The sequence below is a fragment of the Rhinopithecus bieti genome, unplaced genomic scaffold (genome assembly GCF_001698545.2).
Source record: "Rhinopithecus bieti isolate Rb0 unplaced genomic scaffold, ASM169854v2 scaffold_865, whole genome shotgun sequence".
In the NCBI taxonomy this organism is placed as follows: Eukaryota; Metazoa; Chordata; class Mammalia; order Primates; family Cercopithecidae; genus Rhinopithecus; species Rhinopithecus bieti.
Genome location: NW_016803288.1, coordinates 1,197,632 through 1,212,157, shown reverse-complemented (window position 1 = coordinate 1,212,157; position 14,526 = coordinate 1,197,632). Strand labels below are relative to the sequence as shown.

General features: G+C 43.7%; 1 protein-coding gene and 1 long non-coding RNA gene across 5 annotated transcripts in view; one reads left to right on the top strand and one right to left on the bottom strand.

Moving 5' to 3' along the window:
- Positions 1-14,526, bottom strand: part of CLNK (cytokine dependent hematopoietic cell linker) — a 245,145-nt gene that overhangs the window by 103,059 nt on the left and 127,560 nt on the right. For both annotated transcript variants that reach the window (XM_017871957.1, XM_017871967.1), the window contains exon 3: positions 4,866-4,937. In XM_017871957.1, the coding sequence (XP_017727446.1) occupies positions 4,866-4,937 (72 nt within the window). The remainder of the gene's footprint in view (positions 1-4,865; positions 4,938-14,526) is intronic.
- Positions 1-14,526, top strand: part of LOC108529564 (uncharacterized) — a 120,935-nt gene that overhangs the window by 102,887 nt on the left and 3,522 nt on the right. The gene's annotated exons all lie outside the window — the stretch shown is intronic.

Here is a 14,526-nt window from a genome sequence, read left to right as displayed (position 1 = left end):
CTGAGGTGGGTGGATCACTTGAGGTCAGGAGTGTGAGACCAGCCTGGCTAATATGGTGAAACCCCGTCTCTACTAAAAATACAAAACTTGCGGGGCATGGTGGAGGGCGCCTGTAATCCCAGCTACTCAGGAGGCCGAGGCACAAGAATCACTTGAGCCTGGGAGGCAGAGGTTGCAGTGAGCTGAGATAGCGCCACTGCACTCCAGCCTGGGTAATAGCATGAGATTCAGTCTCAAAAAACAAAAGAAAACACAACAAAAAACCCAGAAAAACAAAAAGAGGACTCCAGTCTCCAAAGGGTGATGATTGGGCCTCATGGGGCCTGAGAAATTACGACTGCCTGCACTTTGCCCCCCTCGATCTAACTATTGCTGCAGGTGCTAGTGGCAGAAAGGAAGAACTCCATAGCCAATGAGGTGGTGAATGGGAAGGGTCTGAATGTGGATAGTGCGGTGGCACTGTCCTAGCAGCACTGCCAAGAGTAAAGGTAGGAAAGGAGACCAGTGCTTGGAAAGTGAAGACGTGGATTAGAACCTTGGTGCCACTGCTCACTAGAGAGAGGACTTGGCAAGCCCTTCAGCTCCCTGGTTGATCCTGTGTACCTCCTGTTCCCTAGGGCCTGCATCTGTGTCTGCCATGGTGCATGGCACAGGCTTATGATCTATTATGTATGTACTTTATAGTTCCACACCCATTCTTCTGCTTCCCACCAGATACTGAGCATGCCGGTGTCAGGGACTATGTCTCGTTCATCTTTGATTTTTCCAGTGCCCAACAAACAGAACTTAAGGAGGTTAATGGAAGGGGTCAGACATTTCCCCAGTGGGGAAACAGCTCCTGCATCAATCATTTTTCCAATCTTCCCCCACCATCTGCCTCCCATTTTCCTCCCTCCACCCCACTCACTGTCACAAAGTGAGTAGGGGCAGAGTGGAATTCAAGCCCAGGGGCCTCTCACTCCACTTGGAAGCTTACACTCCTGGTAACCATGCTTCCATCCCGGGTTCTCTAACGTGAGCAAACATCGGCACCCCCAGGGAGGGCTTATTTCAACACGGGTGCCTGGGCTCCAACACTTGCCCTTCCGGTGCAGTAGGCCAGAGTCTGGGACTCAGCATTGCTAAGTTCCCAGATGATGCTGAAGCTGCTGGTCCCAGGCCCTTGCTCTAGGAACCGCCGCTACCAGGCCTCCCTGATGTAGATGTGGCCGTGCTTTCCGGAAGGGCTGGGCACATGCACATCCTCATGGTGGGGAGACTTGACAGGAGCAGATTAGTGACTCATCAGAATAGAAATCTACATTCATATGTATATGCTGACACATACATATAAATAAGAATATACATACACATATATATACATATACATAAGAAAGTTTTGATCACTTAGAACCCAGAGCTGGGCCGGGCGCGGTGGCTCAAGCCTGTAATCCCAGCACTTTGGGAGGCCGAGACGGGTGGATCACGAGGTCAGGAGATCGAGACCATCCTGGCTAACATGGTGAAACCCCGTCTCTACTAAAAAAATACAAAAAAACTAGGCGGGCGAGGTGGTGGGCGCCTGTAGTCCCAGCTACTCGGGAGGCTGAGGCAGGAGAATGGCGTGAACCTGGGAGGCGGAACTTGCAGTGAGCTAAGATCCGGCCACTGCACTCCAGCCTGGGCGACAGAGCTAGACTCCATCTCAGAAAAAAAGAAAAAACAAAAAAAAACCCAGAGCTGGGCACGGTGGGTGGCCCACACCTGTAATCCCAGCGTTTTGGGAGGCCAAGGCAGGCGGATCACCGGAGGTTGGGAGTTCGAGACTAGCCTGACCAACTTGGAGAAACCCATCTCTACTAAAAATACAAAATTAGCCGGACGTGGTGGCACATGCCTGTAATTCCAGCTACTTGGGGGGCTGAGGCAGGAGAATCGTTTGAACCTGGGAGGTGGAGGTTGCAGTGAGCCGAGATCGTGCCATTGCACTCCAGCCTGGGCAACAAGAGCAAAACTATCTCAAAACCAAACCAAACCAAACCAAACCAAAAAAAACCCCAGAAATGCCACTTGACTTGAAGCTAGACTCTGAATTCAAATCCAACTGGGACCACTTTCCACTGGGACTGTGACAAAAACACATAACCTCCTTCAGACTGTTTTTCCCTATCGTAAATGGGAATATGAATGCCTACTTCAGAGCATTATGGTGCAGATTGGACGCCAAAGTTCTGGCGCACATCGGGCGCTCAGTTATTGAGTGGAGTTTGGATTCAATTGACAAACATCAGTTGGTGTTTTTCTTTCACTATGGACATGAGGAAACAGTACAAAATAAAAGGGGGTATTGGGGATTTAGTGAGATGTTATAAAACACATTCATTTCAATATTACAGACAGATCATGGATAATGAATGTGGATGTGATTTTTTCTGCATTTTTCTTGGAGATCCTCCCAGGCCGTATCATCCAAGTGGGGTCCAGCACTCAACTTGGTGTTTTGCTTTGTTTATTACCAGGAGATCAAGGCACTTTTAGCTTGGGGTGGTTGGGCTTTGGGGACTTGCGGGAGAGTTAACTCCTACACTCATCCTAGCATGAGGGCAGTGATGGGGAGCACCAGGGTTGTTGATATTAGTAATAATTACAGCTGCCATTTACCATATCACAACTAGCCCCTGAGCCTCGAGGGAAGTTATTCACCCTCTCTGGGCTGTATTCTTCTTTCCTGTAAAAAGGAGACTAATAAGAGTGTAATTGTTGGGATCCAGGAAGGGTTACCTATTAGCTCTTAGAACAGCACCTAGCACACAGTGACCACTCAGTGACTATTAGCCCACGTTATTTAATGAGAACCTACTCTATTCCCAGCACACCTCAGAGGTCATCCATTTATTCTGTGGACACGGGAAGGCTCAAGAGATTCAATAATGAACAACAGAGGCTACTTTTTCAAATACCATTTCTTTCTTTTTTTTTTTCTTTTTGAGATGGAGTTTTACTCTTGTTGCCCAGGCTGGAGTGCAATGGCTTGATCTTGACTCACCGCAACCTCCGCCTACCAAGTTCAAGTGATTCTCCTGCCTCAGCCTCCCAAGTAGCTCAGATTACAGGCATGCACCACCACACCCGGCTAATTTTGTATTTTTAGTAGAGACGGGGTTTCTTCATTTTGGTCAGAGTGGTCTCGAACTCCCAACCTCAGGTGATCCGCCTGCCTCGGCCTCCCAGAGTGCTGAGATTACAGGCATGAGCCAACACACTTGGCTTCAGATATCAATTCTAAAACACAGGAGGTGTTGGAATGGAAAAAGAGGCTTGTCTGGGGCCACACAGCTAATAAGTAGGTCAGCTGAGATTGAAATCCCAATCCAATAGATTCATTCTACACTGCAATGCTGCCCGTAAGTAGCTTCTTTCTTACCTTCTCATCAAATGTTGATAATTTTAATTTTTACCAAGGAAGATGGTAGATACAAATTTGTAGTTTTCAGACATTTTTAGTTGATTTATATATCTCAAATAGTAGTTTATATTCATATAATGCATTCATTATAAAATATGCAGTGGTATAGAGATTTGTATGTCTATAGATTTTTTTCTAATTTAGGTTTATAAATAGTTTAGAACAGGTTGCAAAAACATCATCTGTTGCTCTTTTTAATATATCTTGAGCATGCTATGACACATTTTGAAATAATTTGCTTCAGAAAAAAGCACTGCTCTTCTCTCTCTGTCTTTTTTTCCTCCAAATGTAACTGTAAATATTACTTTGATGTATGTAATTGTTTCAACCCTCTCCATTTGAAGGAGGGCTTCTAAACCTTCCATCTCCCATCTCTTGCTATTGTCAAGAAATAAGGAAAACGGACTTAAAATGCATTATTCAAATGTATTTAATGTAAACATTAAAGAAGTCTGAGAACAGTCACAAATTTCCCTCTACTCAAAGTGGTTTTGCAAAACACCTCAAGTATTCTATCATCTTACCAGCATTCATTTACTCTGCTTAGGAGAACTATTTATTCCAGAACATTTTAGAATTCCAAGACGGCTTATAGTGTCTGGCACATAGTAGGGAATGAAGGATGTTTGTTGGATGGACTTGAATTGGGATATGAGCATTGATAAAACTTGTAAGGATCCTTGGGTACCTCTAGGAACAGAAGCCACCCCCAGGAATGCTTGGCCATGGAGTCCCACCTGAGCATCAGAGAGACGGTTCTGCACATGAGGATGTGGCCCAGGTTTAGTCTGCTGGGCAGCGCTGGGCAGTGCACAGCTGGATTTGACTTTAGGTCTTGTCTCTTGTCAGTAATTCAATCAAGTTAGCACTCCATTCTGAGATTTTTGACTAGTCTGCGAGCTCCTTGAGGGAGAGACTTTGTCTTTGGTCTCTGCATTTTCAGTAGCCTGTGCAAGTTTTGATGCCATAACTGCTCAGCAAACGTTATTCTCAATCGAAGGACAAAGGAAATAATAATGTAAGCACTTGGCTCTCTCTTGTCCACTTGCTGTGAGACTCCAAGGTAAAGTTGTGGCCAGATCCATGATCCATCATTCAAATCATTCACTGGCGGAGGAAGAGAAGCCTCCCCATCACTGGCTTTCTCTGGGCTTGTTTGGAGACCTGGGAGGGGTGGGTGGAAAGAGACCTGGCCTGCAGAGCTGCGGAGGTGGGGGCTTCTCAGCCTCGCTTTGTATCACACACCTGGCTGCTCAACCGCAGCCAAGCCCCTTCTCCTGTACCTTGGTCTCTGTCTGAGCTCTAAGTCACTACAGGTCATTCCATCACATTGACAATTTCCGTGTGTGTGATGGTCAGCTTATTTGCTACGGAATTAAAAATTTCACTCCTCTACTAATAAACAAGTAAATATTCTGACCTGTTTTTTGGCAGACTGAAGTTCTGGAATTTCAAATCGTTGGTTCCTTCTTTAGTTGTCCTTCTATTGCCCCTGGGATGAAAGAAAATAAATTATAGCTGGGAAATAGCAAGAAGCTAGGGGAAAAATTAATTAAGTGCATTCATTCATAGAAACAACCACCCAGTCAGATTTAAGTAATTATGTCTCACACGTAATTCCGAATCTCTCTTTGCATTTCCGCTAGGGTTAAAGAAAATCTGTGTTTAAAGTAATCCAATTACTTAATTTTTAAATGTAAGAGCTTTAGTTTACGGGAAACAGGAGTGTGGGGCAGAAGAAGTGCCCAGTCAAGACAAGGATGTGGGCTGCCTCTCCCTCATCAGCGGGGTGACCTTGGTACCGTCCTTAAGCTCTGCCAGTATCTGTCTCCTCTGTAAAATGAAGAATATCGTACTTTTGCCACACAGTTGATGAGAGGCTGTTAAGAAATTTGAGGGACAGCAACCATGAACCAGGCAATGTCTCAGATGCTTTCCTGTGTTTGTTGAATTTCATAAAAATCTAGCAAACATTATCCAACGCGGGAAGACAGACTGTTTAGCAATAGCAACTCTGATTCGAGTAATATTTATTGAGCTCCCATATCATTTAGGCAGTTTGCTAAGGCACTTTCTATGAAGAGATTAACTTATTTTTCATTGAGTTAATTTGCTAACATTCATTAAATACATTCACTGTCATAAAGCATCATTGTTATACATTACTAATTAATTTAATCAGCCAAGTTTCCCACACTTTCCTTTCGTTTGCAGGCATTTCGTGAGCTCTATCAAACACTAACTGGTGATTTTTTTCCTCCACAAATGCTCCTGACAATGGCCTCCTTAGCTCAGCTACCCTGTTTGTCCTCCCAGTTCCACTTGGAGCAAATTTGCCTCCTCCTGATCCTTGGACTTTCTCTGCTCCCTCCCGCAGGGCTCTTTCAGGTACCGTCCCCCTTTCTCAGATGCCCTTGTCTTCCTTCTTATTAATGGCAACTCTTACTTCCGAACTCAGGTCAAGTGCTACCTCCTCAGAGAATCCTCCTCAACCTCCCAGACTCGCTCCTTCACAGCACTTGCCTGAGTTTTAATTTTACTTCTGTTTTAACTGGTAACTTGTGTTCACATCTGACTGTTGAATTTCCATCTCCACTAGAGCAGAGATTTGCAGGACTTAGCGTCCCCAGGGCCTGGGTCAGTGCCTGGTCCACTGAGGAGCTGAGTGGACACTCATACATGTACACACAAAACTAAAGAAGTCCAGGAAATACTTCAGGATGACTTCAGGCTCTCTCTTCATCTTGGACTTTGCCTGTAGCCCATAGAATAGAACATAATACATTTAAAAATCTGTGAGTTGTTTGGGTATATTTTGTTACTGTGTATATTGACCATCTAGAAAGATGATGGCTTATTTCATCATCATTAATTTCATTTTTCCATTTTTTATTTTAAAATTTCATTATTATACTATTTTGCATATTTCATTATTCATTTTTTTCTATTTAAATACAGCTGAATTCACAAATTTCCATCTGCACTCTGGCTTCTCTACTAAGTTGCAGGCATGAAGACTGAACTATTTTCTGGATCTTTCTAATTGGTGATTCTCCAGCAGACACAGGTCTTTTTCCTAGCAAGAGGATCCATTGCTCACATGGTTTCCAAACCAGTAGTCTGGGTGCTAACCTTGAGTCTTTCCACCTCTATCATTGCCATCATCCTAATCTGTTACCAGATCGTAACGGTCAGAGTCCCCAAATGCCTCCTGACTCTGTCTCTTCTGTGTCACTTTCTTGAGCTATTTAATATATTCAGCCTTACTTCTGCTTTCAGTATCTCTAGGCTGACTTCCAGCATCTACCCCTAACTGCTTTCCTGGCCTCCGGGGTTCCAATCCATACACCAAACTGCAGCAAGAACAACCTTTGTAATTATTAATAGCAGAATATTATCAAGTCACCTCCTTGAGAATCCTCATCAGTTCTCTGTTCCTGCAAGAGAAAACCCAAACTCTTAACCACGATAGCTAAGTTTCTTGCCCCAGTGGCCTGGAATCCCATTTCTGTTGCTTCTTTATTTCCTGCTACCGTCTCTCTCTGCCAGGTCATCCCACACTGTGGCCTCTGGGCCAGACCTTTTTTTCCCTTAATGCTCCCATATCATTGATCTAATTATTCTTTTTGCCTCCTCTGGGCCTGGCAAAATGCTTTTCATTCTTCAAGGTCAAGTTCAAATATTACTTCCCTATGAATTCTTCCCTGCTGCTTCCGCTTTGAGTCCCTCTGGTACATTTGCATACCTCTCTACTGCCATTCATTTCGTTTGTTCATGAGTCCAATCATTCATTTACTCAACAAAGAGTTATTGGGTTTATTCCTTATCAGGCAATGCACTAGGCAATAGGGTATAGTAATTAAAGAACAGATGAAGGCTGCTTCCTGGAGCTTTTAGGTATTTAGGGAGCCAAGCCATAACCAAGTAAACAATCTAATATTGTTAAATGCCCTGTACATGCATTCATTATACATGTACCTGTCCGTGTCCCCTTGCATTGGAGCCTTGCAAGGGTAGGCTGTAGCCTGGGCATCTTTTTCTCTCCTAGAACACTGGATAACTGACCCTGCATGCTTGCAGGAATGTTTGTAAGATAATGAATAGATACCTAGATACAAATACACAAATGGCCTGCGAGTCTGTGCTTATACACAATAGCAAGCCATGTTGTTAATTGGATAGAGTCCTTTGAATCTCTCTGATACCAGAGGAATTCTGACCTATCCCTGCACTGAGAAGGATCCCTCAGTTTCATCGTGTCTCTAGGTTATGGGCATCATTTCTGTGCTATGACAGCCCATGTAACATTTGCCTAAATGGCTTTAACCAGGCCAATTTTAGGAGTATGGGATAGAGTCTGAGAATTTCTCAACTTCTTCCTAGGTGCCTCAAGAACCCAAAAGACTGGGAACTGCCTCTGACCTTTGTAGATAATCAGCTTTCGCCTTTTTAACTTTAAGAAGAGAGCTGAACTCAAACTCTCTTTTTATTTCATGTTTGCAGCAACCCTGAGTAGCAAATAGGCAGGCATTCTTCTCAGCTCCATGCTACAGATGAGGAAACGGGGCCCTGGAGTGGAGAGGATTTAGTTCCAGGTGGCCAGGCTAGTTGGGAGTAGAACCAGGGCTACGCATCAGTTCGCCCATCTCCTGGAGAGTGTGTGTCAGCTATGTTGCAAAGGAAGTCAGAGCAGGCCCAGCTGGAAGCAACTAAGGGACACAGGAGAGAGAAGGAAAGAAGGTGGGGAGAATGGAGAATGGGGAGGAGGAGCTGTTCTTCCTATTATTGAAGGAAAATATTAACAAGGCTGGAAAATAAAGAGCCATCTACCTAGACAGTAAGTGGTTAAAGCCTGTTTGTAAACTACTTACAAAGAGCAACAAGCATGACCAGGTCTCCCTGCCCTAAATCTGAATCCTACGTGTTGAGACTTTAGATATACTTTTAAAAAATATACAATGCTGAAAGATTTATAAACTCTCAACATATCACAGAAAATGTTATTAAAGAATGTTACACATAATAGGGCAAAATTGTTTGTTTTGCATTGAATTGAGATCGGACCTTGAAAGGAGATGCTCAAGGTTCCCGAGTTGGCTATCGCACTTGGGGAGGACAGTACCATTTACTAGTCTCCTAAGTAGATGCACATCATTTTACAAGGCCTCAAACATTTGGGGCCAGCTGCCTTTCCGGTCCACTCAGCCCATCCCACCCACCTAGTGAAATGAATCACAAAAAGCTTTTTAAACCGCTGCTTGATTTGCTTGTCACGGACTCTGGTCAAGTGTCCTCCGGGGAAACAATACAGGCTAATGGATTGCACCAGGAGCTCAGCACATCCTGGAAAAGCTGGAAGTGCCATAGGCTTGTGGGGAAACTGAGGCACAGAACATCAGTGGGCCAACCAAATAATTGTTCTTGCAATCACTTCATCTTCCGCCGAAACAGAGCACATCACCCTACACACTCCAGTCTCTTTGCTTGAGCCCCCTTCCAGCACCTTCAGGTCCAATACTTTGCAGTGGTCTTTGATTTCCTTTTCCCTTTCTGCATCTCCCTCCTGCATGACCGGCCAGTGACACCCATCTAGTCCTCCTTCACATTTTCCTTGTGTTTTCTCTATCTTATTTCCCCTGTGAAACTGCCCTTTGCAGACCCTCATTACTTTTCATGTAGACCTAATAGAAGCCAATTCAGTGTAGTTGAATTGGTATGTGGGTTTAACAATGTGTACCAAAGTGTATGTCTACCCAAAAACTGTACATGTGACCTTATTTGGAAAAAACATCTTTAACAATGTAACTAAGCTAAGGATATTGAGATCAGATGATCTTGGGTTAAAGTGGGCTCTAAATACAATGCAAGGTGTTCTTCTATGAGGAGGCTGCAGGAAAGACCCATGTGAAGATGGCGGAGATTGGAGTGACGCTGCCACAAATCAAGGAACACCTGGAGCCACTAAACGCTGGAAGAGGCAGGAAAGAACTCTCCCTTAGAGGCATGGGAGGGAGCACGGCCCTAGCTAAACGTTGATTTCAGACTTCCGGCCTCCAGAACGGTGAGAGTAAATCTCCGTTGTATTCAGTCAGTACGTTTACGTTTGTGGCAATTTGTTATGGCAGCCGTGGGAAAAGACATGCACTGAACATCTCATCTGTCCCAAGAGACGAAGAAATGAATCAGACTGACATCCAAACACGAGCAATGCTATAGGCACAATGATAAAAAATGTACGTATGGTCTAGAAGAAAAAGGAGGAAGAAGCTGGTCAAATATTTAAGTGATGGTATAGTCAAGGAAGGCTTTCACTAGGTGGTGACAACCAGTGAGGGGTTGAATTGCCAGATGGATGACACGGCGAGTTGACGGTGGAGAGTAAGTACAGGAAGCCTACTCCAAGAGTTAAAGACATCTTCTCCATCCCATCTTGGTCATTCCCCTCTAATTTCTCACCTTTACAGTGAGATACTCCCAGCTACACCCAATATGGCAGGTGCAGTCTGACCAGCACAGAAAGAACTGCCATTTCTTCTGTTGTAAAACTACACTTCTCTCAATGGACTTTTAGCTTCAGTTCTGATTTTTCCAGAAGCTTCTCATTCTCTACACTCAGAGTGAGCTTGCAGGCTGCTGAGAAATCACTAAAATTGCTCTTAAGTCACAATTCTCTTTCAAGGTTTTATACAGTTTGATTTTTGGCACAAACATCATGAATAATAGTAATAAGGTACAACACTATCATTATAATGAAAATCAGAACTGCAAGAAATTTATGTATAAGATTTTCACCTAACTGGTCATTGTTTGCATTTCACAAGATATTAATCCATTTAATCCTCCTAACAATCCTATGAGTCCAGTCCTATTCTATCCCCATCCTGCTGAATTTTTGTTGCCTCACGTTCAGCACATGTCCCATCTCCTCAGGAACTGCCACAGGTTGGGCTCCTGAGGAAGCAGACTCTGAGACAGAGGTGACCATGCAGAAAGTGTTTTAGGGCGTGCTCCTGGGACCAAGTTTCTTTAAACTTAGCTTACTGTGACTTTTTTCTTGAATAATGTTTCAATTTAAAAAATGTTGACTCTTGTAATAACACTTAAAACAAAAACACATTGTATAGCTGTACGAAGGTACTTGTTATATACTTATTCTGTAAACATTTAATTTTAAACTTTCAAAATTTTATTACTTTTAAACATTTTGTTAAAAAATTAAGACAGAAACACACACATTAGCATAGGCCTGCATAGGGTCAGGGTCAATGGTATCACTGCCTGCTGTCCCAACACCCTGTCACACTGGAAGGTCTTCAGGGGCAATGACACTCATGGAGCTGTCATCTCCGTGATAACAATGCCTTCTTCTGGAATCCCTCCTCAAGAACCTGCCAGAGGCTGTTTTACAGTTAATTTAAAAAAAAAAATAAGTAAAAGGAGCACACTCTAAAATAACAATAACAAGGATAGTCTAGTAAATACATAAACCAGTAACATAGCCATTTATGATTACTAAGTATTGTGTACTTTACGTAATTGTATGTGCTATGCTTTTATATGCTGGCAGCACAGTTTTGTTTACACCAGCATCATCACAAACACATGAGTAATGTGTGGCATTACAATGTTACAGCAGCTGCAGCATTACTAGGTGATAGGAAGTTTGCAGCTCCATTATAATCTTATGGGGTCACTATCATATAGGAGGTCCTTCAGTTACCTAAATGTTATGTGGTGCATGACTATACACACACACACACACACACTTGATTCTGCTTTTCTATAGAGCTCTGACGAATACACATCATAAAGATATAGTCGTTGGGAATAGCCTCTTGACAGATACAGGAGAAAAAAAATGTTTTAAACAGATAGTAAGCATCTAGGTTGTTGCAGGTACTGCCCTGGGTGAGTTGATTTAATCGTCACAATCTTTTAAATTAGATACACATGTTGTCCTCATGTTAACTGATGAGAAAACCATGGCTCAGGGCTCTAGCCATTTGGGTCCTATAGTTGGACATATCTTGGTTTAAAACCTGTCACTTCAATGAACAGACTCTGTTGATGACTGGTAGTCCATTCTAGGCAACACTGGGTGTCTGAGGAATGGGGGAAAAGGTGTACCCATAAGAGTTTCTTTGCTGATGGATCTCACAAGAGTTGAGCAAGGCTTTCAGCTGGTTTCTGGTAAGAACAAGGACAGGTGGGAAGGTCCTAATAGGTTGCCGTTGCATGCCTCGTTGGCATGCTCTCTTTTCCCCCATCTGAGTCATACCGGAGTTTGAGCTGCCAATGAAGACACAGTGGGTCTTGTTATCTATCATTTGGCCACAGTACAATCTCCCTCCTGATCCGGGTTGTTGCAATGAACACATGCCTCGCTATCGTGCAGGAAGCTTCATTTGCTGGGAAGCAGACACTGATGATAAGGCATGATCACAAACCCTGCTCAGAGATTGGAATCCTATAAAGTACTGTATCTCCTTGTGCCTCTGCACGCCAGGAAACACAACCCACCGAATTTGGAGGCTGTTTTTGTCCTGCCTAGCAATATGTCTGTAGCACAAAGTTAGGAAAATGCCTCAAATGTAAGACAAGCTTCTATTCTGAAGCAGCTGCAGTGTTAGGGACCTTACTCAGAGGGTCCTATACATCTTGTCAGTGCCTCCCATTTATGGTGTTTTCAGCCACAATTCTGGACAATGAGTCCAGGGACAGTCAGCTGAATGGGACTGAGAACTTGGCTGTGTGATTCAGGTTTGAGCCCTAACTATTTTGTCAACTATTGTGTCACTCAACTAAATCACTTAACCATTCATAACTATAAGCCCTGGTTATTGCGTCTGTAAAATCAGAGGGTAAGGCTGTTTGATGTTGTCCGTGGTGGATAATCATCAAAAATATCCTGAGCACTTTTCTGTCCCTATGTTAAACAGAGAGGAATAAAAGTGCTAAATCATTAGCAGTTGAAAGTCCAGTAGAAGAGTCTCAAAAAATCCATATACTCGGAGAGATGTGCATATGTAACAGGACATGAGAACTTGGAGTGTCCTTTGTTTACCAAAGCCTCTTGATCTTTCTCTCGGACCCCTGCAAGAATTCCTTCATAGATCTCCTTGATGCTAATCCCTTTCCACTCAAAGATCTTTTGCAATTTTATCTTAGTTATCATTTCAACTCTTCAATTTTGTTTTTCAACCTACAATTCATGCAAACTGAACTTCCTGCTCAACTGAAATATAGCAAGTTGAGATGCAATTTGCTCACGCAGTATCCTCGGCCTGCTAGGCCCATTCCCTCTCTTCTCCTCCTCTTCTCCCATCTCTACATCTTCCAACTCTCCTTGGTCTTTGGGTACCAGCGCAGATGCCATCCTTTCCAATAATCTTGCGCAAATGCTTCTACGCAGATGTAACACGTTTCCTCTGTGAACTAGAATGATGCTTGCTCTCTCCTTAGTGAATAACAGTTGTGTTTTCTGAGCCCCCAGCTTCAACCTGAACCCCATGCCTCTCCTTTTGCATCCTTGTTGACTGTTCCTAAAAGGCTCTGTGTCTGGGTCATGGGAACCAACTCCTTAACAATGATGAAAATTCTTTACTGAACTGTGTTGAAATCGGGAAGAAAACCCTCATGTTATCCTCAAGTCAACTATGCATTAAGTAGCCTCTGTGGGCTGGGGATTGTATTAGGCCTTGTCTGAGTCAGTTTGGGCTGCTATAACAAATTATCATAGGCTGGGGGGCTCAAATAACAAATATTTATCCCTCATAGCTCTGTAGGCTGAGAAGTACAAGATCAAGCTACCCTTAGAATTGGCATCTGGTGAGAGCCTGTTTCTTGATTTGCAGAGAGCTGTTTCCCTGTGGTATCCTCATGTGGCCAAAAAAAAATCATCTCTCTCATATTTCTTCTTAGAAGGGCACTAATCTCATTCATGAGGGCCTCAAAGGCCCCACCTCACAATACCATCATTGGTGGTTGGGATTTTGACACAGGAACTTAAAGGACACAAACATTCAGTTCATCACAGGCCTGGGTCACATTAAACAAGACAGATTAGGTGCTGCCCTCATAAAGCTGACAGCCAAGTGGGAACCAAGCCAGTGAGCAAGGGACTCTCATCCCCTCTGCCTCTCTTTTCCCCACACTCCTACCTTTGTTTACTCCTGATTTGAATGGCTGCCTGGTTTCAGGACAGTCTACCTGGCTCTGGCCCTGTTTTCCCTTCGCACTCAGCTCTAACTGCTGCCTGTTGGATTCATAGTTAGTCAGAAGTCCTTACTGGTCAGGAGGTAGCCCATTCTTTGATCTCCTTCCAGTCCCTGGAGTCCACCTAGGCTGCATTCCTGTCTTCTAGGTTCTTCTGACTCACAGTAAGGCCCTGGGTTCTCCATTGAAATGGATCAGACTTTGGTCTTCAGGGACTGCCACCTGCACAGTCATCATTTGCATGCACATCTTCTACCAAAACTCTGAATTTCTGGACATTAGGGACCACCTGTCAAGACCCTCACACAGAAGAGCAGCAGAGGAAATATTTGTGCGTGAGAAGATCCAAGACTCCTGGAGGCAGGAATGCCTCAAGGGAATAACTCATTCTTGTTTACTGAGGCAGAAAAGGGCTTCAGAGTATTCTAGAAGAGACCAGCACTGCCTATGGGTTGCAGGTGCAAAGTGGAGAGTGGCATTTGATTGTAGCTCCTTTTCCAGAGTTGTAGTCTCAAAGAATCTCAAAGCATGAAGCTGGGTAGAAAAACACATATCATCTGCTTGAACCTGCTAATTTCACAAATGAGGAAAATGAGACCCTGTGAAGTGAAATCGTCTGTCCAAGCTAACCAGATGTGGAGAGGGAGAAGGTTCCACTGCAGCTTCTGGCTCCACGTGAGGTGATCCGGGTCCCTTTTGCTTGGCCTTGACTTCCCTAGTGCTCGTTTTCTAATTAAGCCTCGTTATGTGCCTTTTAAATGAATGCTCGTTTCTTTCTTTCTTTCTTTTTTTTTAATCTTTTAATCTTCTTGGGGAGAGAAAAGAGAAAGACAAAAAAAGCTGATCTAATTTAGCAAACAAGAAAA